At 46.8% G+C, this 26,536-nt stretch overlaps 1 protein-coding gene across 2 annotated transcripts in view; it reads right to left on the reverse strand.

Moving 5' to 3' along the window:
- Window positions 1-26,536, reverse strand: part of CUL4A (cullin 4A) — a 156,139-nt gene that overhangs the window by 106,662 nt on the left and 22,941 nt on the right. For both annotated transcript variants that reach the window (XM_075336644.1, XM_075336645.1), the window contains exons 4-7: window positions 24,744-24,848; window positions 15,155-15,223; window positions 971-1,044; window positions 164-326 (exon numbers count right to left, since the gene is read on the reverse strand). In XM_075336644.1, coding sequence (XP_075192759.1) covers window positions 164-326; window positions 971-1,044; window positions 15,155-15,223; window positions 24,744-24,848 — 411 coding nt within the window. The remainder of the gene's footprint in view (window positions 1-163; window positions 327-970; window positions 1,045-15,154; window positions 15,224-24,743; window positions 24,849-26,536) is intronic.

The following is a 26,536-nucleotide window of genomic DNA, read 5'->3' on the forward strand; positions in this document are numbered from 1 at the left end:
CGCTCCGGTCCTGAATTTTAATAGGGCAGCATTAAGTTTGAACAAGACTTGATAGAAGGATATAGATTTCACTTATCCCTCTCTCTTTATGATCCAATTTTGGAAACTTGCACTTCAACAATTTTGTTCTCTAAAGACAGATTGCTATATTTAAGACACGTACTTGTAGGTCAGACAGCATGCTAAGCAAACTTCTCATCAGGCTTCTGTCCACAGCCTCTCCGGAGCGCTCTTTCTCAATCAGGAGGAGGATGCCATCTATTGTTTTTGTCTGAACCAACTTATCACTTACAACATGACAGCGAAATAACTCCAAGCCCATATCCCTGCCAGATAGAAGGAACAAAAGCAAGATAATGACTAATTATTTGGTTAGGACTCCAAAAGATGCAGAAGATAAAAATCTCACTAAAATCATTTAAAAAGATGCGTATAAATGTCGGCCATAAACATTCAATAAGCGCTGGCTGAATGCACATAAGAAGGCAGTGGGTTTGGCAAATGGTTTCATATACATCCAGACTGGCTGACATATAGTACCTACAAACAGCCAGTCCCGGTGTTGTAGAGTAATATGGTATCGCTGCACTCTGTTACGCCATCTTGCATTGAGTTCCCACAGAACAGAGGACAGGACAGCTTTAGGGTAGTGTTAGCAATACTTCACTCAGGATTTTTACTGGTTACAAAAGACTTCATTCCCAGTGATATGAGACAAATGGTAAGCTGTCATCCAGTGACAGTCAAAGGGGTTGTGACATGAGAGATGAGCCCATCCAGAATGCAGCCCGTTTCCAAGCCTTGCTGTGTAAAGCCATAGCCAGATTGTAGAATTACATGGTGACCATACAGAAGAATTACTGTCTGTGGAAATCAGGGATGGCCAGAATGGATGCAATGTGCTGCAATCCTGCATGTATTCTGATAACCAGTAGGTGACTTGAAGAGTATACGTTACATGGACACTTACCATATAGAAGGAAGCATAGAGTTTTGCAAGACGTAGGTTCGATCCAAGAACAGGAAAATGCTTCGAATCATGATCTAAAGAATGAAAGACAGATCTTTATCAACCTTTTTATATACATAATCCCCTATTTATATGTGTTATATTGTGTCACTTGCTGTCATTTTGAGACAATGACTTTTCTCTGCTGTAGATCTAGCAGAGCTCGAAATACTGAGTCCTGTAGTGGCAGCATTCTGTGTACAATGTCTATTGATAGAGAACTGCTCATCAGTGGTGGGTGAAGAGTTGGACTAAGAGACATGAGACAAATAGTCCTATTCTAATAATCTACTGTTATTATTGATTATTATTATGTTATATGCTGATTTATTGAAAAACCACACAGCCTAGTAAGTGATATATTGCTGGAATCATGATCTCTGTCCCTATATCATGCAGCTCTAAGGTAATAAAGCAAAAATCTGCTGACAGATTTCCTTACAATAATTTTTCATTTGTTTTCAAGAGCAGAGCTCCCTATCTTGCCGCTTGTTGGAAGGCACTTCTGATTGACTGACAATCTGAACAGTACAGCTGCAAGCAGAGGCAGCGCTGTGTCTGCAGCACCATAGAAGTGTAGTGGCACTGAGGCTGGCTGGATCAGGAGCTGACAGCGACCCCAATGAACTAACTAACAGACTGCAGAGGTGGCCGGTAATCTAGGCCATGAGTAAAAAACTAAATAAAAACTCCTGCCATTCTTGAGAACTTAGAGGATTATTAACCCCGTAACGACCGCAGGCCGTAAAATTACGTCCTAGCGGTCATGTTACTGCCCGCGGTCTGCCGGCAGCATCATGCTGCGATCGCCACACATCTCAGCTGATTTTCACAGCTGAGATGTGTGCCTGCTAGGCACGAGCAGAATCGTTATCTGCTCGTGCCGTTTAACCCCTTATATGGCGCTGTCAATATGTGACAGCGCCATTATAAGCGCGATCGCGGTAAAGTTTTACTTACCGCCCGATACCGGAAGTCACGTGACGCGATCACGTGACTTCCGATAGTTGTCATGGTAGCACAGGGTCATGTGATGACTCCTGTACTACACCTGACTTGCTTTCACTTTCGCTGTGCCAGCGGCACAGCAAAAGAGAAAGAGAGCGTATCTGCTGTTTACAGCCTTGTAGCTGTGATCAGCAGATACCGCAGAGCGATCGGATTGCTGATCGCAATAGCCCCCTAGGGGGACTAGTAAAATAAAAAAAAAAAAAGTTAAAAAAAAGTTTTAAAAAATTAAAAAAAAACAAAAAAACCCCTAAAAGTTCAAATCACCCCCCATTGAAAATTAAAGGGTTAAAAAAATAAAAAATATACACACATTTGGTATCGCAGCGTTCAGAAACGCCCAATCAAAATATAAAATCAATTAATCTAATCAGTATACGGCGTAGCGGCAAAAAAATTCCAAACGCCAAAACGACGTTTTTTTGTCGCCACAACTTTTGCGCAAAATGCAATAAGAGGCGATCAAAACGTAGCATCTGCGCAAAAATGGTACCGTTAAAAACGTCAGCTAGAGACGCAAAAAATAAGCCGTCACTGAGCCATAGATCCCGAAAAATGAACGCTACGAGTCACGGAATATGGCGTAAAACGTGCGCCACTTTTTTCGGACAAACTTCCGTTTTTTTTTAACCCCTTATATAAAAGTAAACCTATACATGTTTGGTGTCTACGAACTCGCACTGACCTGAGGCATCACACCCACACATCAGTTTTACCATATAGTGAACACAGTGAATAAAATATCTCAAAAACCATAGTGCTATCGCACTTTTTTTGCAATTTTTCTGCATTTGGAATTTTTTTGCCGTTTTCCAGTACACTATATGGTAAAACTGATGGTTTCATTTAAAAGTTTAGCTCGTTCCGCAAAAAATGAGCCCTAACATGACCATATTGACTGAAAAAAGAGAATTTTGTTTACTTACCGTAAATTCTTTTTCTTATAGTTCCGTATTGGGAGACCCAGACAATGGGTGTTTAGCTTCTGCCTCCGGAGGACACACAAAGTACTACACTCAAAAGTGTAGCTCCTCCCTCTGAGCTTATACACCCCCTGGAGAACCAGATCTAGCCAGTTTAGTGCAAAAGCTGAAGGAGAATAGCCACCCACAAGTAAAAACAGAGCAAGAACCGGAACAACCGGAGACTCTGTCCACGACAACAGCCGGTGATAACACGCGGAACAAGAAATTGCCAACAGGCAACAGGGAGGGAGCTGGGTCTCCCAATACGGAACTATAAGAAAAAGAATTTACGGTAAGTAAACAAAATTCTCTTTTTCTTTATCGTTCCTATGGGAGACCCAGACAATGGGACGTCTCAAAGCAGTCCATGGGTGGGAATAAACAGAAAAACTAAGAAGTAGGCGGAGCCTAACTTCACAAATGGGCGACAGCCGCCTGAAGGATGCGTCTGCCCAAGCTCGCATTTGCCGAAGCATGAGCATGAACTTGGTAGTGCTTTGAAAAGGTATGCAGGCTAGTCCAAGTGGCAGCCTGACAGACTTGTTGAGCCGTAGCCTGGTGCCTGAAAGCCCAAGAGGCACCGACAGCTCTGGTCGAGTGTGCCTTGATCCCCGGCGGGGGAGGCACCTGAGAACACTGGTAGGCATCCGAAATGGTCAACCTAATCCAACGAGCTAAGGTCGGCTTAGAAGCAGAGAGGCCCTTGCGCCGACCTGTGGTTAGCACAAAAAGAGAGGTGCACCGCCTAAGAGCAGCAGTGCGAGACACATAGATCCGGAGAGCACGCACCAGATCCAGAGTATGCAACGCTTTTTCAAAGCGATGAACAGGAGCCGGACAAAAGGAAGGTAGGATAATGTCCTGGTTAAGGTGGAAAGGAGAGACCACCTTAGGAAGAAAGACCGGAGTCGGACGGAGAACCACCTTATCTTGATGAAAAACCAAAAAAGGTGACTCCGAAGAGAGCGCAGCCAAATCGGAGACTCTCCTGAGGGAAGTTATGGCCACTAGAAAGACCACTTTCTGTGAAAGACGAAACAAAGAAACCTCCCTAAGAGGCTCAAAGGGGGGTTTCTGCAAAACCGTGAGAACCAAATTGAGGTCCCAGGGATCCAAGGGCCGCCGGTAAGGTGGAATGATGTGAGACGCACCCTGCATGAAGGTGCGGACCTGAGCCAGCCGGGCGATACGCCGCTGGAACAGCACTGACAGAGCTGAGACTTGTCCCTTGAGAGAGTTGAGGGACAGTCCCAGCTGCAGACTGGACTGTAGAAAGGACAGAAGGGTCGGCAAGGAAAAAGGCCAAGGAGGATGGTCGGAAGAGCGACACCAGGACAGGAAAATTTTCCAAGTCCTGTGATAGATATTGGCGGAGGAAGACTTACGGGCCCGAGTCATAGTGGAGATGACTTCAGGAGGGATACCAGAAGCCGTCAAGATCCAGGACTCAAGAGCCACGCCGTCAATCTGAGAGCCGCAGGATTCTGGCGGAAAAACGGACCTTGTGAGAGAAGGTCTGGACGGTCCGGAAGATGCCACGGCACCTCTACGGACAGATGGAGCAGGTCTGGGTACCAAGCTCGCCTGGGCCAGTCCGGAGCAATGAGGATGACTCGATGGCCCTCCATTCTGATCTTGCGCAGGACTCTGGGCAAGAGAGCTAGAGGGGGAAACACGTAGGACAGACGAAACTGGGACCAGTCTTGAACCAGAGCGTCCGCGGCGAATGCCTGAGGATCATGGGAGCGAGCCACGTAAACGGTAACTTTGTTGTTGTGACGGGATGCCATTAGGTCCACGTCCGGAGTGCCCCATTTGCGGCAGATTGACTGAAAAACTGCCGGGTGCAGGGACCACTCGCCACTGTCCACGGTTTGATGGCTGAGATAATCTGCCTCCCAGTTTTCCACGCCTGGAATGTGGACTGCCAGTTGGAGGGACTGCTGTTTGACTAAGGGCAACTTCACAAGTGCCGGCAGAGTCTCGAACTGCATCCCTAGGTACGTGAGACTCTGGGTCGGAGTCAGAGTGGATTTGGGAAGATTGACAAGCCACCCGAATTGGACTAGAGTGGCGAGAGTGAGCGAGACACTCCGCTGACAGTCTGCGCTGGATGAAGCCTTGACTAGAAGGTCGTCCAGGTAAGGAATCACTGCCAACCCCTGGAGGTGCAGAACCGCAATCACTGCTGCCATGACCTTGGTGAATACCCGAGGGGCCGTGGCTAACCCGAAGGGGAGAGCCACGAATTGAAAATGTTCCTCTCCGATTGCAAAACGTAGCCAACGCTGGTGTGAAACTGCAATTGGCACATGCAGATAGGCATCTCTGATGTCGATGGATGCCAGGAAATCCCCTTGGGTCATTGAGGCAATGACTGATCGCAGAGACTCCATGCGAAAATGCCGCACCTGAACATGCTTGTTGAGAAGCTTGAGATCCAGGATGGGCCGGAACTGTCCTTTTTGGGGACTAGGAAGAGATTTGAGTAGAAACCTCTGAACCGTTCCCGGGCGGGAACCGGTACAATTACTCCGTTAGCCTGCAAGGATGCCACGGCCTGAGAGAAGGCGGCGGCCTTGGAGCAGGGGGGAGTTGACAGAAAAATCTGTTTGGCGGGCTGGAAGAGAATTCTATCCTGTAGCCGTGGGAGATGATATCCCGCACCCACTGATCAGAGACGTGTTGAAACCACGCGTCGCCAAAGTGGGAGAGCCTGCCACCGACTAAGGATGTTGCTGGAGCGGGCAGATAGTCACGAGGACGCTGCCTTGGTGGCAGCACCTCCTGCGGTCTTTTGTGGACGCGCTTTTGGGCGCCAGTTGGATTTCTGGTCCTTGGCTGAGTTAGTGGACGAGGCCGAGGGCTTAGAGGACGACCAGTTGGAGGAACGAAACCTCGACTGATTCCTGCCCTGGACAGGTTTCCTGGTTTTGGTTTGTGGCATGGAAGTACTCTTCCTGCCAGTAGCTTCCTTAATAATTTCATCCAGCTGTTCACCGAACAGCCGGGACCCAGCAAAAGGGAGTCCAGCAAGGTACTTCTTTGAAGAAGCATCTGCCTTCCACTCTCGAAGCCACAAGATCCTGCGGATAGCGAGGGAATTAGCCGAAGCCACCACAGTGCGGTGAGAAGCCTCCAGCATGGCAGACATGGCATAGGATGAAAAAGCTGAAGCTTGGGAAGTTAAGGTAACCATTTCGGGCATAGATTCCCTGGCGAGGGAATGCATCCCCTCTAGAGAAGCAGAGATGGCTTTGAGAGCCCACACTGCTGCAAAAGTTGGGGAGAACGAGGCCCCTGCCGCTTCATATACAGATTTGGCCAGAAGGTCAATCTGGCGGTCAGTGGAATCCTTAAGAGAGGTGCCATCAGCCACCGATACAACGGTCCGGGCTGAGAGTCTAGACACCGGGGGGTCTACCTTTGGGGAATGAGCCCACTCCTTGACCACCTCAGGTGGAAAGGGAAAACGGTCATCAGAACCACGCTTTGGGAAGCGTTTGTCAGGACAGGCCTTGGGCTTGGTCACAGCGGCCTGACAACTGGAGTGGTTAAAGAACACACTCTTTGCCCTTTTAGGCGAGGTAAACTGGTGCTTTTCTGCCAGAGAGGGTTGTTCCTCTGATACTGGCGGATTGAGATCCAGTACAGAATTAATGGACGCAATCAAATCACTAACATCTGAGTCACTTTCGGACAGATCAATGGGGTACATGGAGTTAACCTCCGAGCCCCCCGTAAAGGCATCCTTCTCGTCCTGCGAGTCAGCTCCTGAATCAGAGGCACGGGACGAGGAAGGAGAGGGAACCCTGTGTTTCTTCTTAGAAGGACGGGGTCTGGGACCAGATGATGAATCCTCTGTGAGCTCCGGTCCTGAGAGACCCCTAGCAGCAGAGGCACCCTGTGAAGGGGGCTGATGCATATTCAGCAAAGTCCTGGACAGAAGTCCCATGGAGTCGGCAAAAGACTGGGAGATAGACCTAGAAAAGGATTCTACCCAAGCCGGGGGTTCAGCCACAGGAGCAGGAGCAGCCTGAGAGACCACTGGGAGTGAGACTCCAGGCTGAGGCACCGTCAGGTTAGAGCAGGCATCACAATGTGGATAGGTGCTCAGTTCAGGCAGTAGGAGCTTACATGCAGTGCATACCGAATACAGCTTTGGAGCCTTGCTCCTCGTGTGAGACATGCTGCTGGAGTGGGGGCTCTGCCAGAGAATGACCCCCAGAGAGTATATACAGAGGTCCACAACCAGAGGTTGTGGCTTACCAGACCGCTGGAGCGGTGTTGTGTGCCCTCCAGATCCCGAAGCCCGGACCCCCAAGCACAGCACCTCAGCAGGGATGCTGCAGACCAGCGCTGCAATGACTGATCGCAGGGGGATCGCTGAGAAAATGGCCGCCGGAGCGAAGAGAGGGGGCAGGACTTACTTGGGAGCGGGATCTGGAGGGCCATAGAGACCTACAGGGGAGGGGACATACACTGCAGTGAGGAGTGTCCCTCCCCTGTGCAGAACGGCCGCTGGGCGGAGCCGAGCCTGTCCCTCTGCATGAGTGACATGCGAGGGCAGAGAAACCGAAACTAGGCCTCCGGCTAAGCCGGGGCCTAAATTTGAGTGGTGCGGCCGGCGCGCAGGCACCATCGGCGCGGTTCTCAGGCGACAGCCAGAGAACCCGCCGGAAATGTCATAAAACACAATCAGGATAAAAATTAAACAGGGGAGCGCATGTGAAGGTTCTGGGAGATAGCGGTGAGGAGGAGAAAAAGAAACTGCTCACCTGATGTGGTTGTGCAGCCCTCGCACAACCACGGTATAAGGCAGGAGTGTGGTGTCAGAGCTCTTCTAACCTGTTAGCCCACGATGTCCATCCAGGGAAGCAGATTCAAGAAGAGCTGGTCACATGACAGATCTCTGGTAATCTGACCTCCGTATCAAGCAGCTCTTGCCGTGAACCCACAGGGGGGAAGATCAGCAGTAAAGTATAGAAGCACGGTCTGATAGAGCGCTAAGGAGGCCACAGTATTAGATTAATTTTTTTTAGAATTTATTGTTTTCTAACAGCCACAACGCGTTTCGATATACACAATCAGCACACTCTCCCACAACAAAAAAGTACAGGGACCCCCAATATATAAACGCCTCAGGTACTTAGCTTGCTGAGACGCAGGGTTCCAAGTCCCTGGGGATGAGTGCTCCGGTCCAGCAGGATCCTGAAGGGCTGCGGATGGAGACCGGTCTCCTGCCAAGCATGGAGAACCGTGCTGGCTCCCACTTCAAGCCAGAGCCCAGGAGGGATGGTGAAGGAGCGCGGCATGTAAGGTTCCAGCCTTGGAATCAACCTTAACAACACCGCCGACACAGTGGGGTGAGAAGGGACATGCCGGGGGTCCAGACTTGGACCCGCTTTTCTTCAAACTCTTTCCAAAAATCAAACATCAGATGAGAATGCATGTGTGGATGTATGCCTCCTGAACACAAAGCGATAAAGTGGCTAGATCTGGTTCTCCAGGGGGTGTATAAGCTCAGAGGGAGGAGCTACACTTTTGAGTGTAGTACTTTGTGTGTCCTCCGGAGGCAGAAGCTAAACACCCATTGTCTGGGTCTCCCATAGGAACGATGAAGAAAATAAAAAAGTTACGTCTCTCAGAAAAAAAATGGCGAAAAAAAAACCGGAAAGCGAAAAATTGGCCGGTCGTGAAGGGGTTTAATAGAAGTAAATTGGAAAGTTGCTTGATTTGATAAGCAATTTAAAACCCTTTAAAATATATGGACTCCTTGGGAGCAAGAAGGTGTTCTTTTTTGCGACTGGATTTCAATAAAAACTTTGAACCGTTTAGCATTAGGTCGTATTCATTGTTGCATTTGGACTTGTTTGTTGTCAAGTTGTTGGTGTTTTGTGCCTTTTTTCCAGTCTGTTTCATATATGTATTTTAATAATGTGTTTTTCTTGTATTCTTTTTAATTATTTCACTGTTGTGGGCATGGTTTAGGGATTAAAGATATTTTCTCAATTGATAATTTGCAACTTTTCAAAAAGTTGTTCCAGTCCTGCCTTGGAGTGATCTTATGTAGGTGAGAAAGACCATTTTTTACTTTGCACAAAATTGATGAACACCGTTCCCCATTTTAATACATTTTTGTGCAATAATCGTCAGTGAATATCACAGGATAAAAAAAAAGAAAACCGACTTGCAATTGATGAATCAGGGCCTTTATATCTTACAGAACAAAGTTTCCTGCAAGAGGTTAATCGTTATTCGGTCAGTGAACTTGTACTGGCAACAGAGCTTGTAATTCTCACGCTTTGTCTGCTAAAGTCATCTACATTGATTTATGATCACAACAAAAGATCAGCTTATCTTTAGTTACATTATGATGTGCAAAAGCCTCTTCAGAAGGAAGAGGACATGATCTCTGGAGCCACCAACTGGGTGTAGGAATCCTAAGAGTCAATATCGACCATTAAACAAGCATCGCCACATGACATAAGAAGCATACACACACACTTTTCAGGGTTCAATTAGAATTGGTATTTAAACAGTCTTCCCCATCATGCTGTTCTCATTTAGACATCATGAGAAAAAGATGACACCTAATTTAATAATTGATCAACAGTACATCACCAATGGGAGGCTTTAAGCAGGATGTTCTCAGACGGAAGTGGCCACTGAACGTAGAGTGTCATCTGCAGGTTGCAAAAGAGATACAGAGAGACTGTAAAGGCTGCTTTACACACAACGATATCGCTAGCGATCTCGTTAGCGATGTAACACGCCAGATCGCACGTACAATTTGCCGAGATCGCTCATAAGTCGTTTTTTGAAGCGGCGACCTATGAGCGATCTCGGCAAATCGTATCTGCAATCTGGCGTGTTACATCGCTAACGAGATCGCTAGTGATATCGTTGTGTGTAAAGCAGCCTTAAGAGTCACAGAAAAGCATAGATGTGGACATCCTTCAGCCACATCCCACAATGATGACAGCTTCATTGTGAACAATGCCCTTCGGAACCAGATTATGAATGCCACACAACTCCAGGCACATTTAAAGGAGTTGAGAGGCACAAAGTGTCACGTCAGACTATTCAAAACCGTTTACATGAGTGTGATCTGCCTGCTAGACGACCTGCTAGAGTACCTGACTCCTCCACTACTGACTAGATAAATATAACAAAAAGAGGGTAAGCAACTAAACTAAAAACACCTCTAAAACAATTACTTTATTAAATATGGTTAAAATGGGTGGTAATAATTGTATACAAAATTAAAACTACAAATTACAGACCAGACAAATGTCATGGAAGATTGAGTACACACATTGGGTAATAGTGAGGAGTAGTCGGGTGTGTAGCCGCGTGAGCCTACTGTGATACGCAGGCCTCACTTAAAATAATTGACAGGAATGGAGGCTAAATTGACCCTAAATTCACCCTGGCTGACCACGAAGATGAATACATCATAAGCTTTTGGGCACCCACCCCCGCTCAACATCGGCTTACCCTAAAAACTCCCTACTAATAACATCTAGCCATTCTAAATGGCATCCATCACCAAACCACAAACAGAAAAATGTGCTAAAACAGTCTGAAATCTCAGGTCACACATATAGGAGAACACTATAACTGAACATAATCATAAATAAAGTTAGTATAATGACTCCAACATAAATATGTAATGTGGCCTAAAGCAAAATTATTCAGCTAGCAGGAAATCCCAAACTACCTGGGTAATAAAACAGTCTCCCACAGTTGAGGCCTATACAAATATAACTCCACCCATGGTTTGCATACTTGTAGATATGTGCACCTTTGTTGTATCAAAAACTGTTTAATAAAAAATTATCTGATTTAAAAAATGAATGGCTAGAGGTTATCAGTAGGGTCTTTTTAGGGTAAGCTGATATTGAGTGGGGGCGCCCAAAAAACTTATGGTGTATTCACCTCCGTGGTCAGCCAGGGTGAATTTAGGGTCAATTTAGCCTCCATTCCTGTCAATTATTTTAAGTGAGGCCTGCGTATCACAGTAGGCTCACGCGGCTACACACCCGACTACTCCTCACTATTACCCAAAGTGTGTACTCAATCTCACACGACATTTGTCTGGTCTGTAATTTGTAGTTTTAATTTTGGCTACAATTATTACTATCCATTTTAACCATATTTAATAAAGGAATTGTTTTAGAGGTGTTTTTCATTTGGTTTGTTACCGGACCACACCACCAGGCACAGGCATCATGATCTTGCTGGACGAGGGACCACTGGGTCTCAGTCCTGTTCACTGATAAGTCGATTCACACCGAGCAAAAGTGATGGCCACCAACAATGTTGGACACGTCAAGGAAAGCGCTATGCATTATCCACTGTTGTCACCAAACGAGCCTTTGGCGATGAGGTTATAGTGTTTACAGGACTGTCTAATCAATACAGAACTGTCCTACACTTTGGGAATGGTTACTACTTGAATAACATCACTAATCCATTCAATGTGAGTCTGCACGAACAACACAGCCCTACTTTCATCTTCAGTGATGACAATGCTCCAGCTTATTGAGGTTGCATCATTAGGGAACGGCTGCTGGAGAATGGGGCACCTCAAATGGAGCGGCTTGCATTTTCTCCAGACCTGAATCCTATAGAAAACCTATAGGAGCATCTATGTCACCGTGCAGAGGCTTGTAACTCTGTACTCCAGAATCTCAATAACATAAGAGCTGCCCTTCAAGACGAGTGGATGCTTTACCTCAGCAGGCAATAACTCGACTGGTGAACAGCATGATATGTTGTTGTCCAGATGAAATTGATGCTCAAGGCAACATGACAAGTTATTGAGACATTGACATTTTTTGGGGGGTATATCCATCACCGTTGTTGGCTTTGTTTCAATAAATTGTTTGAGATGAGGAAATCACTATTGCATGCTTCTACTTAAATGCCCTACTTTCATGATAAAGTATCACTTTAGTGTGAACTTTTAAAATATATTTCACCAGTAAGCCATCTATCCCTAACTTTTTATGAGAATATATACATTTAATGGTCACTTTATAAGACACACCCATCTAGTAGTGCACTGGACTACCTTTGTCCTTCAGCACTCCAGCAATTGCGGTATCATTACCACTAGGTGTTTATATCATTCTGTAGGATTACTGGCCCATGTGGATAGGACGGCTTCTTGCAGTTGTCCCAAGTTAGATGGAGGTGTGACCTGCTCTTAAAAGCCAATTCTACTCATCCTAGGGATGATCTACATAGGATTAAGATCTGGGGATTGCAAAGGCCAAGGAAACTAGGAAAACTCGCTGTTATATTACAAGAAAAGACTTGTGGCAGGGTGCATAGTATGAATGAAATGCTTCTGCCATAGGGTAAACCGCAGTCATGAAGGAGCAAAACTTGTTCACCATGCTTATGTCAGCTCTAAGGCCCCATGTGCACGCTGCATTTTTGCCGCATTTTTGGGTGCAGTTTGTGGCACAAAACTGCATGCATTTCCTTCCCCAACAAAGTCTATGAGATTTCTGTGCTGCTGTGCGCAGTTGCATATGTTGCTCTTTTTTTTTGCTGCAATTTTGTGTTGACCATAAAACTGCAGCATGTCAATTCTATTTGCATTTTTCCTGTGTTTTTCACCCATTGGTGATAAAAATGCATTAAAAACACATGGAATATACATGCGTTTTTGGTTGCATTTTTGGGCCACAGTCTGCGTTTTGTGGCCATAGGGTGCAGTTTTGTGAACACAAACTGCAGTGTGCAGACATACCCTAAATGTGCAACTACAGGTAACAGAGATCTAAAGTAGTGCCAAGAAAACACTCCCCACACCATGAACTGTACACACCTCACTGGAGTGGATCATTGATGTAGGCGGCTTGGCAAAAAAGTTTACACTCCCAGCAGCGTTATGCAACAAAAATCTAGATACATCTAAGCACACGTTTTTCTGTTTATCACAACGTTTGTGCTCTTTTGCACACTGTTTCCATAATACAATAATGGTACTCAAACTGGCCATCTGCTGTTATAGAATATATCTGTGCTAAGGAAAAGCAAAATGTGTGTTCACTCAGGTTAGTTAGAGCACCAGGGTTGTATCTGGCTGCAATGCGCTCAGTCTGCTCATCTGAATGACCCCTTTCTTTCTCCTCTGACCTCATTCTATGAGTTATTTGCAAACACAAGATCCGTATTCACTGGCCATTTTCTCAAGAAAATGCCACAAGGCTGACAGTTTTTACAATACTGTCCCTGGCAAGTTAAGCACTGACAACCATGACCAGATTATTACATTTTTCAATTCTAGTGTGGATACCTACTGAATATTTGCTCCCTGGAGTACATGCAGATATCTTATTTCTATACAGGCAAGCTCTAACCATGTAAAGAGCATCTGTTCCTCCTGGTAATCTGCCTGTAGCACGGTATCTTCAGCCTGACCTTTGGTCCTTATTGTATGATGGATGTCTCGTGCTTTATGACAACTTGAATGATGGGTAGTTTACAAACTCTGGTCTCCAAGTATTGCACTGAAATGGGTCTGTGCAATATATATTTTATATAGCATATATCTTCAACCATACTGTGATTCTATGTATTTCTTTTCTGGGCCTGTGCAATATTATCTGCCCTATGTGGCTTTATTTTTCTAAGTATTCTATTGCCATGGCACTCATACTCATTTGTATGAGTGCCATAAAGCTGCAAAAGTGCCAAGAAGCTGCAAAAACCCTAGTACATGCCCTTATTATCTCCCGCCTGGATTATTGCAACCTCCTGCTCTGTGGCCTCCCTTCTAACAGTCTCACACCCCTACAATCTATTCTAAACTATGCTGCCCGGCTAATCCACCTCCCTCCCCACTACTCCCGACCTCTCCTCTCTGCCAATCCCTTCACTGGCTTCCCATTGCCCAACGACTCCAATTCAAAACACTAAGCATGACATACAAAGCCATCCACAACCTGTCTCCTCCTTACATCTGTGACCTAGTCTTCCGGTACTTACCTGCACGTAACCTTCGATCCTCACAAGACCTCCTTCTCTACTCCCCTCTCATCTCCTCTTTCCACCATCTCATCCAAGATTTCTCCCGTGCCTCCCCCATACTCTGGAATGCTCTGCCTCAACACATCAGACTCTCACCTACCTTGGCAAGCTTCAAAAAGGAACCTGAAGACCCACCTCTTCCGACAAGCCTACAACCTGCCTTAACCCTCAGTCTGATAGAGAGCCGCACAATCAGCTCTGTCCTCACCTACCGTATCCTCAGCTATCCCTTGTAGACTGTGAGCCCTCGAGGGCAGGGACCTCTCTCCTCCTGTAACAGTCTGTATCTTGTATTGTTTATGATTATTGTACTTGCCCTATTATGTATACCCCTTTTACATGTAAAGCGCCATGGAATTGATGGCGCTATAATAATAAATAATAATAATATGAAATTTTTGTTTATTATCTGCACATTTATTTACATTATTTTGGGGTTCAGTGCAATCTATTGCTCTTAGTACACACATTTAATACTTACCCGTATTGGGCGTTGTGCAATAACCCCTTTTTTCACCTTGTCCTTGAGATTAATTTTGCACATGTCATTTCATTAACTATGAGTATACACATTCATTTTTTTGGGCATTGTGCAATAATTTCCTTTTTGTTTCCACTTGTTTGTGGGATTAATTTTGCACGTCATTTAATCTATTATGTGTATACGTATTTAATGTCATCTAAGCCATGACTGAAATTTTTTTTCTATAATTTTTTTGCATTTTTTCATGCTTGTGTTGAGACCTCTAGTGGCTAATACTGGTAATAGCCCTGCTAATTATAGGATGAACCCAGTGACATTTGCGTCCTTGTATATTTGCTTCCTTATATACATTTGTTCGTGATTTATTTCTATTAGGGCTTACTGAGGAGTATATTCCCCTTATCCTGACGTATGTTTTTTATTTTAGAAATTTGTATTTCTTGATTATTTTCAATACAGATATTGTTACATGTATTTTGGCTGTAAACTATTTGTCTAAACGTTTTCTTGGAATTTAGTGAGTTAGCCTTATTATAGTGGCCATTTATTGGTTTCTTTTCCATATAAAAGGCAGATGTCTCTTATAAAATGGCCATTCGGAGTATTTAAAGACTCTAACGTGCAGCACGGGAAACTTACCATTTGCCTGCAGTGATCTTTCCAACACAAGTTCACCTTTTTTAAAAACAGAAAGCTGTCAAGAGATTCTGTACACCATTACACAGGTTAAGGAAAAGCAGTGAGAAGATTTGGTAATTCGGGGAGTAAAGAAACTTTACAAACAATTAATAACTTAAATAGTTTACTTGTCACTAAATGAAAATATATGTTGGCCTTGTAATAAGAGGGTGTTTTCTAGTAAGTAGTTAATCATGACATACAATGAGAAATCATTGCAAGTTTGCCCAGCATGTGCTATTGGATGGTCTTTGTATGAGCCTTTACTGCACCAATGTACTAGAGGTAAAGGATAGTGATGGGCGAACCTGCAGATATCCAGAATTGGGCCCAAAATTTATCTCGGATATCTGGCCGAACGTCGGTTCCCATATAAGTCTATGTGGACCCAGAATCCTAAAAATCATGGTAAAAGGGATAAGGGATTAGAGCAAGTGCGTCATACTTACCAAGTCTGTCACACGGCTGTAACTGCTTCCTGGACGCTCACTCTTCTTCCGGACTCACTCATTTACCTTCATGCATATTCACTGCTTCCCCCGCCCTCCGACAGTGCTAGCATCTGTAATTGGTTGCAGTCAGACGCACCCCCAGCCTGTGTGACCGCGTGTGACTGCAACCAATCACAGACCCTGTATGTGTATCACTATTGTGGTATAAAAATAAATTTAAAAAATTGGTGTAGCGTCCCTCCATATTATGATACGCAGCACAAACAAAGCATACGGCTACAAGTTGCAGCCACCAGCCATGTGCTTTTCTTGGCTGTGTATCAAAATAAGAGGAACACCATGTGGCTTTTTTTTTTCTTTTTATTGTTTAAAAATAAATAATTTTAAAAAACAGTGTGCGGTTCTCACCCCCCCAATTTTGATACCCAGCCATGATAAAGCCCGACAGCCAAGGGCTGGTATTCTTAGGCTGTGAGACTCATGCTTATTGGGCCACCCAGGCTAAAAATAGCAGCTTGCAGCCGCCCATAATTGTAGCTCCCATTAGATGCGACAATCCCAGAACTTTACCCAGCTCATCCTAATTGCCCTGGTGCAGTGACAATCAGGGTAATAAAGGGTTAATGGCAACTCACAGCTGCCACTAAACCCTAGATTAGTAATGCATGGCATCTATGAGACCCTCCAATTACTAATCCGTAAGAGAAAATAAACAAAAACACCAAAAAACAATTTGAAATAAAATACCAAAAAACACCCTTTTCACCAATTTATTAACCTCAAAAGCACCGAGGTCCAACGTAATCCACATGAGGTCTCACGACAATTCCACCCTGCTATATCTGAAAGGCACAGCACTTGGCCGCAGAACAATGACAGCTCGCTGTGAGCTTCAGGCAGAGACTGAGCCCCAACGATGAGCAGACGTCACTCAGGTTATTTGCCACCACAGCTGGAGTTTCCTATGGTCCTTCACCTGTGATCACAGTTAACCTGACCTCAGGTGACCTCACCTGTATATCCTGACAGAAAAACGCTGTTTTTTTTGCCAAGAGATGCAGATTTGGTGCTGAAATTTTTACACCTGGCAAAATGTAAAAATCGCATCACTGCTGCATCATGCCGCATGCGGTTTTGATGTGTTTTATTTTGCCAGGAGGTGTAGATTGGGTGCATGACTATGGTGTAAAAAATTCATCACCAAATTTGCATCACTTGGACCAAACATACAAAAAAAACCCAAAGAAGGGAATTTTGTTTACTTACCGTAAATTCCTTTTCTTCTAGCTCCTATTGGGAGACCCAGACAATTGGGGTGTATAGCTTCTGCCTCCGGAGGCCACACAAAGGATTACACTTTAAAAAGTGTAACCCCTCCCCTCTGCCTATACACCCTCCCGTGCATCACGGGCTCCTCAGTTTTGGTGCAAAAGCAGGAAGGAGGAAACTTATAAATTGGTCTAAGGTAAATTCAATCCGAAGGATGTTCGGAGAACTGAAACCATGAACCAAAAGAACAATTCAACATGAACAACATGTGTACACAAAGAACAACAGCCCGAAGGGAACAGGGGCGGGTGCTGGGTCTCCCAATAGGAGCTAGAAGAAAAGGAATTTACGGTAAGTAAACAAAATTCCCTTCTTTGTCGCTCCATTGGGAGACCCAGACAATTGGGACGTCCAAAAGCAGTCCCTGGGTGGGTAAAAGAATACCCCAATAAAAAGAGCCGACAACGGCTCCCTCTTACAGGTGGGCCACCGCCGCCTGAAGGACTCGCCTACCTAGGCTGGCGTCTGCCGAAGCATAGGTATGCACCTGATAGTGTTTCGTGAAAGTGTGCAGACTCGACCAGGTAGCCGCCTGACACATCTGCTGAGCCGTAGCCTGGTGCCGCAATGCCCAGGATGCACCCACGGCTCTGGTAGAATGGGCTTTCAGCCCTGCAGGAATCGGAAGCCCAGAAGAACGGTAGGCTTCAAGAATCGGTTCCTTGATCCACCGAGCCAAGGTTGACTTGGAAGCCTGCGACCCCTTACGCTGGCCAGCGACAAGGACAAAGAGCGCATCAGAACGGCGCAGGGGCGCCGTGCGAGAAATGTAGAGCCGGAGTGCTCTCACTAGATCTAACAAATGCAACTCCTTTTCACATTGGTGAACTGGATGAGGACAAAAAGAAGGTAAGGAGATATCCTGATTGAGATGAAAAGGGGATACCACCTTGGGGAGAAATTCCGGGACCGGACGCAGAACCACCTTATCCTGGTGAAAAACCAGGAAGGGGGCTTTGCATGACAATGCTGCTAGTTCCGACACTCTACGGAGCGATGTAACTGCCACTAGAAAAGCCACCTTCTGCGAAAGACGTGATAAAGAGATATCCCGTAGCGGCTCGAAAGGTGGTTTCTGAAGAGCCCTTAGCACCCTGTTAAGATCCCAGGGTTCCAGCGGCCGCTTGTAAGGTGGGACTATGTGGCAAACTCCCTGCAGGAACGTGCGGACCTGCGGAAGCCTGGCTAGACGCTTTTGAAAAAACACGGAAAGCGCCGAGACTTGTCCCTTGAGAGAGCCGAGAGACAAACCCTTGTCCATTCCGGATTGAAGGAAGGAAAGAAAAGTGGGTAAGGCAAAGGGCCAGGGAGTAAAACCCTTGTCAGAGCACCAGGATAAGAAGATCCTCCAAGCCCTGTGATAGATCTTGGCGGACGTTGGTTTCCTGGCCTGTCTCATAGTGGCAACGACATCTTGAGATAACCCTGAGGACGCTAGGAGCCAGGACTCAATGGCCACACAGTCAGGTTGAGGGCCACAGAATTCAGATGGAAAAATGGCCCTTGAGACAGCAAGTCTGGACGGTCTGGGAGTGCCCACGGTTGACCTACCGTGAGGTGCCACAGATCCGGATACCACGACCTCCTCGGCCAGTCTGGAGCGACGAGGATGGCGCGGCGGCAGTCTGACCTGATCTTGCGTAACACTCTGGGCAGCATCGCCAGAGGAGGAAACACATAGGGAAGTCGAAACTGCGACCAATCCTGAACTAATGCGTCCGCCGCCAGAGCTCTGTGATCTTGAGACCGTGCCATGAATGCCGGGACTTTGTTGTTGTGCCGTGACGCCATGAGATCGACGTCCGGCGTTCCCCAGCGGCGACAAATCTCTCGAAACACGTCCGGGTGAAGAGACCATTCCCCCGCGTCCATGCCCTGGCGACTGAGAAAGTCTGCTTCCCAGTTTTCTACGCCCGGGATGTGAACTGCGGAGATGGTGGAGGCTGTGGCCTCCGCCCACAGGAGAATCCGCCGAACTTCCTGGAAGGCTTGACGGCTGCGCGTGCCGCCCTGATGGTTGATGTACGCGACCGCCGTGGCGTTGTCCGACTGTATGCGGATCTGCCTGCCCTCCAGCCACCGATGGAACGCCTTTAGGGCTAGATACACTGCCCTTATCTCCAGAACATTGATCTGAAGGGAGGACTCTGTCGGAGTCCAGGTTCCCTGAGCCCTGTGGTGGAGAAAGACCGCTCCCCACCCTGACAGACTCGCGTCCGTCGTGACCACAGCCCAGGATGGGGGCAGGAAGGATTTTCCCTGCGACAGAGAAGTGGGGAGAAGCCACCACTGAAGAGAGGTTTTGGCTGCCAGGGAAAGAGAGACGTTCCTGTCTAGGGACGTCGACCTCCTGTCCCATTTGCGGAGAATGTCCCATTGGAGTGGGCGCAGATGAAACTGCGCAAAGGGGACTGCCTCCATTGCTGCCACCATCTTCCCCAGGAAGTGCATGAGGCGCCTCAAGGGGTGTGACTGGCCCCGAAGAAGAGAGTGCACCCCTGTCTGCAGCGAACGCTGTTTGTCCAGCGGTAGCTTGACTATCGCTGAGAGAGTATGAAACTCCATCCCGAGGTAAGTCAGTGATTGGGTCGGTGTCAATTTGGACTTTGGGAAATTGATGATCCACCCGAACCTCTGGAGAGTCTCCAGAGCGACGGTCAGGCTGTGTTGACATGCCACCCGGGAGGGTGCCTTGACTAGGAGATCGTCTAAGTAAGGGATCACCGAGTGGCCCTGAGAGTGTAGGACCGCCACAACGGATGCCATGACCTTGGTGAAGACCCGTGGGGCTGTCGCCAGGCCGAAAGGCAGTGCCACAAACTGAAGGTGTTCGTCCCCGATGGCGAACCGCAGGAAGCGTTGATGCTCTGGTGCGATCGGCACATGGAGATAAGCATCTCTGATGTCGATTGATGCTAGGAAGTCTCCTTGTGACATCGAAGCGATGACAGAGCGGAGGGATTCCATGCGAAACCGTCTGGTTCTCACATGTCTGTTGAGTAATTTGAGGTCCAAAACGGGACGGAATGATCCGTCCTTTTTTGGCACCACGAACAGGTTGGAGTAAAAACCGCGACCACGTTCCTGAAGGGGAACGGGGATCACAACTCCTTCTGTCTTCAGAGTGTCCACCGCCTGAGCAAGTGCCTCGGCTCGCTCGGGGGGCGGAGATGTTCTGAAGAAACGAGTCGGAGGACGAGAGCAGAACTCTATCCTGTAACCGTGAGACAGAATGTCTCTCACCCATCGGTCTTGGACATGTGGCCACCAGGCGTCGCCAAAGCGGGAGAGCCTGCCACCGACCGAGGATGCGGTTTGTGGAGGCCGAAAGTCATGAGGAGGCCGTCTTGGAGACGGTGCCTCCGGCGGTCTTTGGAGGACGTGACTTAGACCGCCATGCAGAAGAGTTCCTCTGGCTCTTCTGTGGCCTGATGGACGAGGATGATTGGGATCTGGCTGAGGGCCGAAAGGACCGAAACCTCGCCTGAATTTTCCGTTGCTGAGGTATTTTTGGCTTGGATTGGGGTAAGGACGAGTCCTTTCCCTTAGATTGCTTAATAATTTCATGCAATTGCTCGCCAAACAATCGGTCGCCAGAAAAAGGCAAACCGGTCAAGAACTTTTTGGAAGCAGAGTCTGCCTTCCATTCGCGTAGCCACATGGCCCTGCGGACTGCCACCGAATTGGCGGATGCTACCGCTGTACGGCTAGCAGAGTCCAGGACGGCGTTCATGGCGTAGGACGAAAAAGCCGACGCCTGAGAAGTCAAAGACGCTACTTGCGGAGCAGAGGTACGTGTGACCGCATTAATCTCAGACAGACAAGCTGAGATAGCTTGGAGTGCCCACACTGCTGCAAAGGCCGGGGCAAAAGACGCGCCTGTGGCTTCAAAGATGGATTTCATTAGGAGCTCTATCTGCCTGTCAGTGGCATCCTTGAGCGATGAAGCATCAGCCACTGCTACTACAGATCTAGCCGCCAGTCTAGAGACTGGAGGATCCACTTTGGGACATTGAGCCAAACCCTTGACTACGTCAGAGGGGAAGGGGTAACGTGTGTCAATAAGCCGCTTAGTAAAGCGCTTGTCCGGAAAGGCTCTGTGCTTCTGGACAGCATCTCTGAAGTTAGAGTGATCGAAAAATGCACTCCGTGTACGTTTGGGAAACCTAAACTGGTGTTTCTCCTGCTGTGAAGCCGACTCCTCCACAGGTAGAGGCGGGGGAGATAGATCTAGCACCTGGTTGATTGACGCTATAAGGTCATTTACTATGGCATCCCCTTCAGGTGTATCAAGATTGAGAGCAACGTCAGGGTCAGAGCCCTGGGCTGCGACCTCTGCCTCATCCTCCAGAGAGTCCTCAAGGTGAGACCCCGAACAGCGTGATGAAGTCGGGGAAGATTCCCAGCGAGCCCGCTTTGCCGGTCTGGGACTGCGGTCCGTGCCGGAGTCCTCCACGTGATACCTAGGGGCCACCCCAGGAGCATGCTGCGGCGCAGACCGAGAGGGGCCTGGGGGCGATGACCCCGCAGTGCCTGGGGCCTGTGTAAGGGCCGGTCTGGACTGCAAGGCTTCTAGTATCTTAGCAGACCATTTGTCCATAGACTGAGCTATGGATTGTGAAAGTGACTCAGAGAGTTTCTCAGCTAAAACTGCAAACTCTGTCCCTGCCGCCTGGACAGGGGGAGCCGGCGGTTCTGCCTGAGCCGAGGGTCCCACCAGTGCCCGAGGCTCCGGCTGAGCGAGGGCAACAGGGGCCGAGCATTGCTCACAGTGAGGGTAGGTGGAACCTGCAGGTAGCATAGCCGCACAAGAGGTACAGGTTGCAAAATAACCCTGTGTCTTGGCACCCTTGCTCCTTGTGACCGACATGCTGTTCTCTCCTAGGAGAGTAATCACTGAGGGTATATAGCCAAGGGCTAAACACTGCGGCCGAACCTAGAAAATGTATACAAATATAATATATATATATATATACAGTTCGGCACCCTAGGGGGACCAGCACCGTCTGACCGGTGTGGCTTACCGACCGCCCAGAGCGGTGTGTGTCCACCAGATTCCCTGCCTTGGGTCTCCCAGAGCTGCAGCCAGAAGTCCTCCACCGGCAGAATGTGTTTAAAACATGGCTGCCGGCGTTCTAAGGGGAGGAGGGAGCCGTGGGCGTGTTCAATAAAGTGCGGGAATCTGGTGCCCCAGAGTGATGAGTGAAGGGGGAGGAGGACACTAAAGTATGCTCCAGCCCTCACAGTCGGCGTCAGGCCGACTGTCCCGCCCTTACCCCTGACTGGCAAGCCCGGGGGTGGGAGTTTAATGCACTAGGCCGCAAAAGCCGGGGACTAAATTTAATACCGCGGCCGGCAAGCAGGCGCGGTCGTCCTGGTCGTCACACAATAACAGCAGCCGCTGCAGCGTCTGAGACCAAGTGCTCCATGCACCGTCCCCAAGGGGACACAGAGTACCTTTATGATGCAGGGCCTGTCCCTGATGATACTCAGTCTCCTGTCCGTCAGAATCCCACAGGGGCTGCGGAGGGAGCCCGGTCCCAGTGCCTGGATGACCGGTTAGGATCCCACTTCTCCCAGAGCCTCTAAGGGATGGGGAAGGAAAACGGCATGTGGCTCCAGCCTTTGTACCCGCAATGGGTACCTCAACCTTAACAGCACCGCCAACTTAGTGGGGTGAGAAGGGAGCATGCCGGGGGCCCTGTTAGGGGCCCTCTTTTCTTCCATCCGATACAATCAGCAGCTGCTGCTGACTAAAATGTGGAGCTTGCGTGAATGTGTGCCTCCTTCAACACAAAGCATAAAAACTGAGGAGCCCGTGATGCACGGGAGGGTGTATAGGCAGAGGGGAGGGGTTACACTTTTTAAAGTGTAATACTTTGTGTGGCCTCCGGAGGCAGAAGCTATACACCCCAATTGTCTGGGTCTCCCAATGGAGCGACAAAGAAAAACGGTTTTGATGCCATTTCAGTGCAGTTTTCTGCCAGGAGGTGCAAATTTGTTGCTGAAATGTCTGCACCAGATTTCACCACCAAATATGCACCTTCTGGCAGAAAACTGCACCAAAACGACGTGAAGACCGTTTTGTTTTTTTTTTGCATTTTTGGGCCAAGAGATTCAAATTTGGTGATCACATTTTTACACCATATTCCTGCACCCAATCTACACCTCCTGGAAAAAAAAAAAAAAAAAAAAAAAAAAAAAAAAAAAAAATCGCATCTCTACCACATCATACCGCATGTGGTAGTTATGCTTTTATTGTCAGGAGGTGCAGGAATATGCTGTTGAAATTTCATCACCAAATCTGCATCTCTGGGCAAAATAACCTGCGGTTTTCGGTTAGGGGTTGCAGGTCTATGAACTCAGTGACATCACTTAAGGTGAGGTCACTGACTTTACTGAGGTCAAGTTACTTGCGATCACAGGTGGAGGACCGTGGGAAACCCCAGCTGTTACCGCAAATAACCTGAGTGATGTTATCGCTCATCGTGCAGCTCATTCTCTGCCTGAAGCTCACAGTGGGTGGTCATGTTCTATAGCTGCCCCGTCACTTCAGATGTAGCGGAGCTGGAAACGTTGTGGGACCTTGTGTGGATTACGTCGGACCTGCATGTTTTGGGGGTTAATAAATTTGAGAAAGAGGGTTTTTTGTATTTTATTTAAAAAAGTATTTTTTGGGTGTTTGTGTTTATTTCTTTTCACTTACAGAATAGTAATGGGAGGGTCTCATAGGCACCTCCCATTACTAATCTAGGGCTTAATGGAAGCTGTGGGCTGTTATTAAACACTTATTACATTGACTGCCACTGCACCAGGGCAATTGGGAAGAGCAGGTAAAGTTCTGGGATTAACTCATCTAATGGATGTGACAATCCTGGGTAGCTGCAGTCTGCTATTTTAGGCTGGTGGGCCCAATAGGTGTGGGTCTCCGCAGCCTGAAAATACCAGCCCCCAGCTGTGGGGCTTTATCATAGCTTGTAAGAAAATTGGGTGGTGGGTGGGGGGAAAATCGTACACCGTTTATTTCAATTATTTAAATAACTTTTAAAAAAAGTCACATGCGGTTCCTGTTATTTTAATACACAGCCAAGATAAGCGCACAGCTGGTAACTGCAGCCTGTATCCGTATGCTGGGTATCATAATACAGGGGGCCCCTATGACAATTTTTTCATTTATTTTTATACTACGATAAGGACACGCAGACAGGGTTTCTGATTAATTGTAGTCAGACGCTGTCACACAGGCTGGGGGCACGTCTGACTGCAACTATTCACAGACAAGAGGACTGCTGGTGGGTGGGGAAGCATTGAATATGAGGCTAATAAGCAGCCCCAGAAAAAGAGTGAGTGACCCGGAAGAAGTTACAGCCGCACTGGAGACTCGGTAAGTAAAGCGTGCTTGCTTTATTTTTTCATTAGTTTTTTATTTATTTCTCGAGTTGCCGAACCCCAGTCATTAGCTGGATTTTCCTGACAACTCCAGGCCCGTAACCGGCACCTGGATACTTTTGAAACTTTTGCAGTCCATGTCTGTCCATCACTAAAAAAATTGTTTAAAAGAACAGAGAGTCCTCAGTGGTTGATACCTTTTAATGGCTAACTGAAAAGATGGTAATAATTGCAAGCTTGCAATTATTACCATCTTTTCAGTTAGCCATTAAAAGGTATCAACCACTGAGGACTCTCTGTTCTTTTAAACAATTTTTTTATCTCTACTGGCTAACACGGTACAAAGATATATTTTACTTGTCCATCACTAGTAAAGGATATTCTCTGAATTGGTGGATCTGAGACTTCATATGTTCCTCACACACTTGGCGCAGCTGTTTATATAAAGTATGTGACACTTTATAAGAGCACAGGTTTTCCACAGCCTAGGAAAGAGAACAGAGGCAGGATTAATGTCACAGAGAGGAACTGCACAACTAAACACTATTATAGCCTGGGATATATGTTTAAGTACCACAGCCAGATTTCCAGTGCCAAAAAGAACAAAAAAAGAGGACAAAATATGTTCCTAAAGATCTCTTTTTAATGTGCAAACCATTATAAGATGTAGACACCATTATAAGATCTACACCTGTTGCTATTTAGTACATCAGTCAAATAAGGTGTTAAAGGAATTTTTTCCACATTGTGATATCTTGCTATCTAGTTTGAAACCATTATAAGACCCTTACATCTCAATATACGCATTAGAGTGCCAGAAGTTTAACACATTCCTGCAGTGGCCAGTTTCTACTTTTGCAGTTTTGTTTTTTCCTCCCCTTCTTCCAAGAGCCTTCTCTGTCCGCATAGATATACGAGGGCTTGTTTTTAGCGGAACAAGTTGTACTTTTGAATGACACCAACCATTTTATCAGACAATGTACAAACAACGCTGCAATTCTGACAAAACACTTGTGTTTTGTTTTAATGGTATTAGGCAGAAAAACAATAAAATGGCAATATGACTCTTAAAATCAATCAGATTTTAGTGATGCGAAACCTGTCCAGTTTTTTTTATTACTAATTATTATTATTATTATTATTATTACTACAGTGGTGGTGAAAAAAAATTGTAAAAATATTTTTGGGTTTGTCCTGCCATTTTCCAAGACCTGTAAAATGTTCATTCTTCAATTCCACAGACCTGTGTGAGAGTTTGTTTTTTGAGTGTGAGCAGGCATTTATATTGTATGACAGAAACAACATTTTGACCGCTTATTCCATTTTTTGTAGAGGTGACCAAAAAACAACAACATAAATCAATGTTGGTGCTATGAATTTTTCTGTTTATGGTGTTTAGTTTACCACTTGGGTTAATTAATTTTATTTTGTGATAGATTGGACTTCTAGAAACGCAATGATATCTGAATTTAATATTTTTTTTTTAATGGTGTAAAAGTTGGTGATTTGAATTTTCAATTTTTTTTTTTTAATTACCGTATTTTTCGGACTATAAGACGCACCTGAACATAAGACGTACCCTGGTTTTAGAGGAAGAAAATAGGAAAATAAAATTTTAAGCAAAAAATGTGGCCATGACACACTTATGGGGCGAGGATCTGCTGCTGACACTATTATGGGGTAATGTCCTGCTCATATACTCCCCAGCCTGCTCATATACTCCCCAGCCTGCTCATATACTCCCCAGCCTGCTCATATACTCCCCAGCCTGCTCATATACTCCCCAGCCTGCTCATATACTCCCCAGCCTGCTATATACCCTCATCCTCCTCATATAGTCCCCAGCCTGCTCATATAGTCCCCAGCCTGCTCATATAGTCCCCAGCCTGCTCATATAGTACCCAGCCTGCTCATATAGTGCCCAGCCTGCTCATATAGTGCCCAGCCTGCTCATATAGTGCCCAGCCTGCTCATATAGTGCCCAGCCTGCTATATACCCTCATCCTCCTCATATAGTCCCCAGCCTGCTCATATAGTCCCCAGCCTGCTCATATAGTCCCCAGCCTGCTCATATAGTCCCCAGCCTGCTCATATAGTCCCCAGCCTGCTCATATAGTCCCCAGCCTGCTCATATAGTCCCCAGCCTGCTCATATAGTCCCCAGCCTGCTCATA

This window comes from Anomaloglossus baeobatrachus, chromosome 2, assembly GCF_048569485.1.
Source record: "Anomaloglossus baeobatrachus isolate aAnoBae1 chromosome 2, aAnoBae1.hap1, whole genome shotgun sequence".
Lineage (NCBI taxonomy): Eukaryota > Metazoa > Chordata > Amphibia > Anura > Aromobatidae > Anomaloglossus > Anomaloglossus baeobatrachus.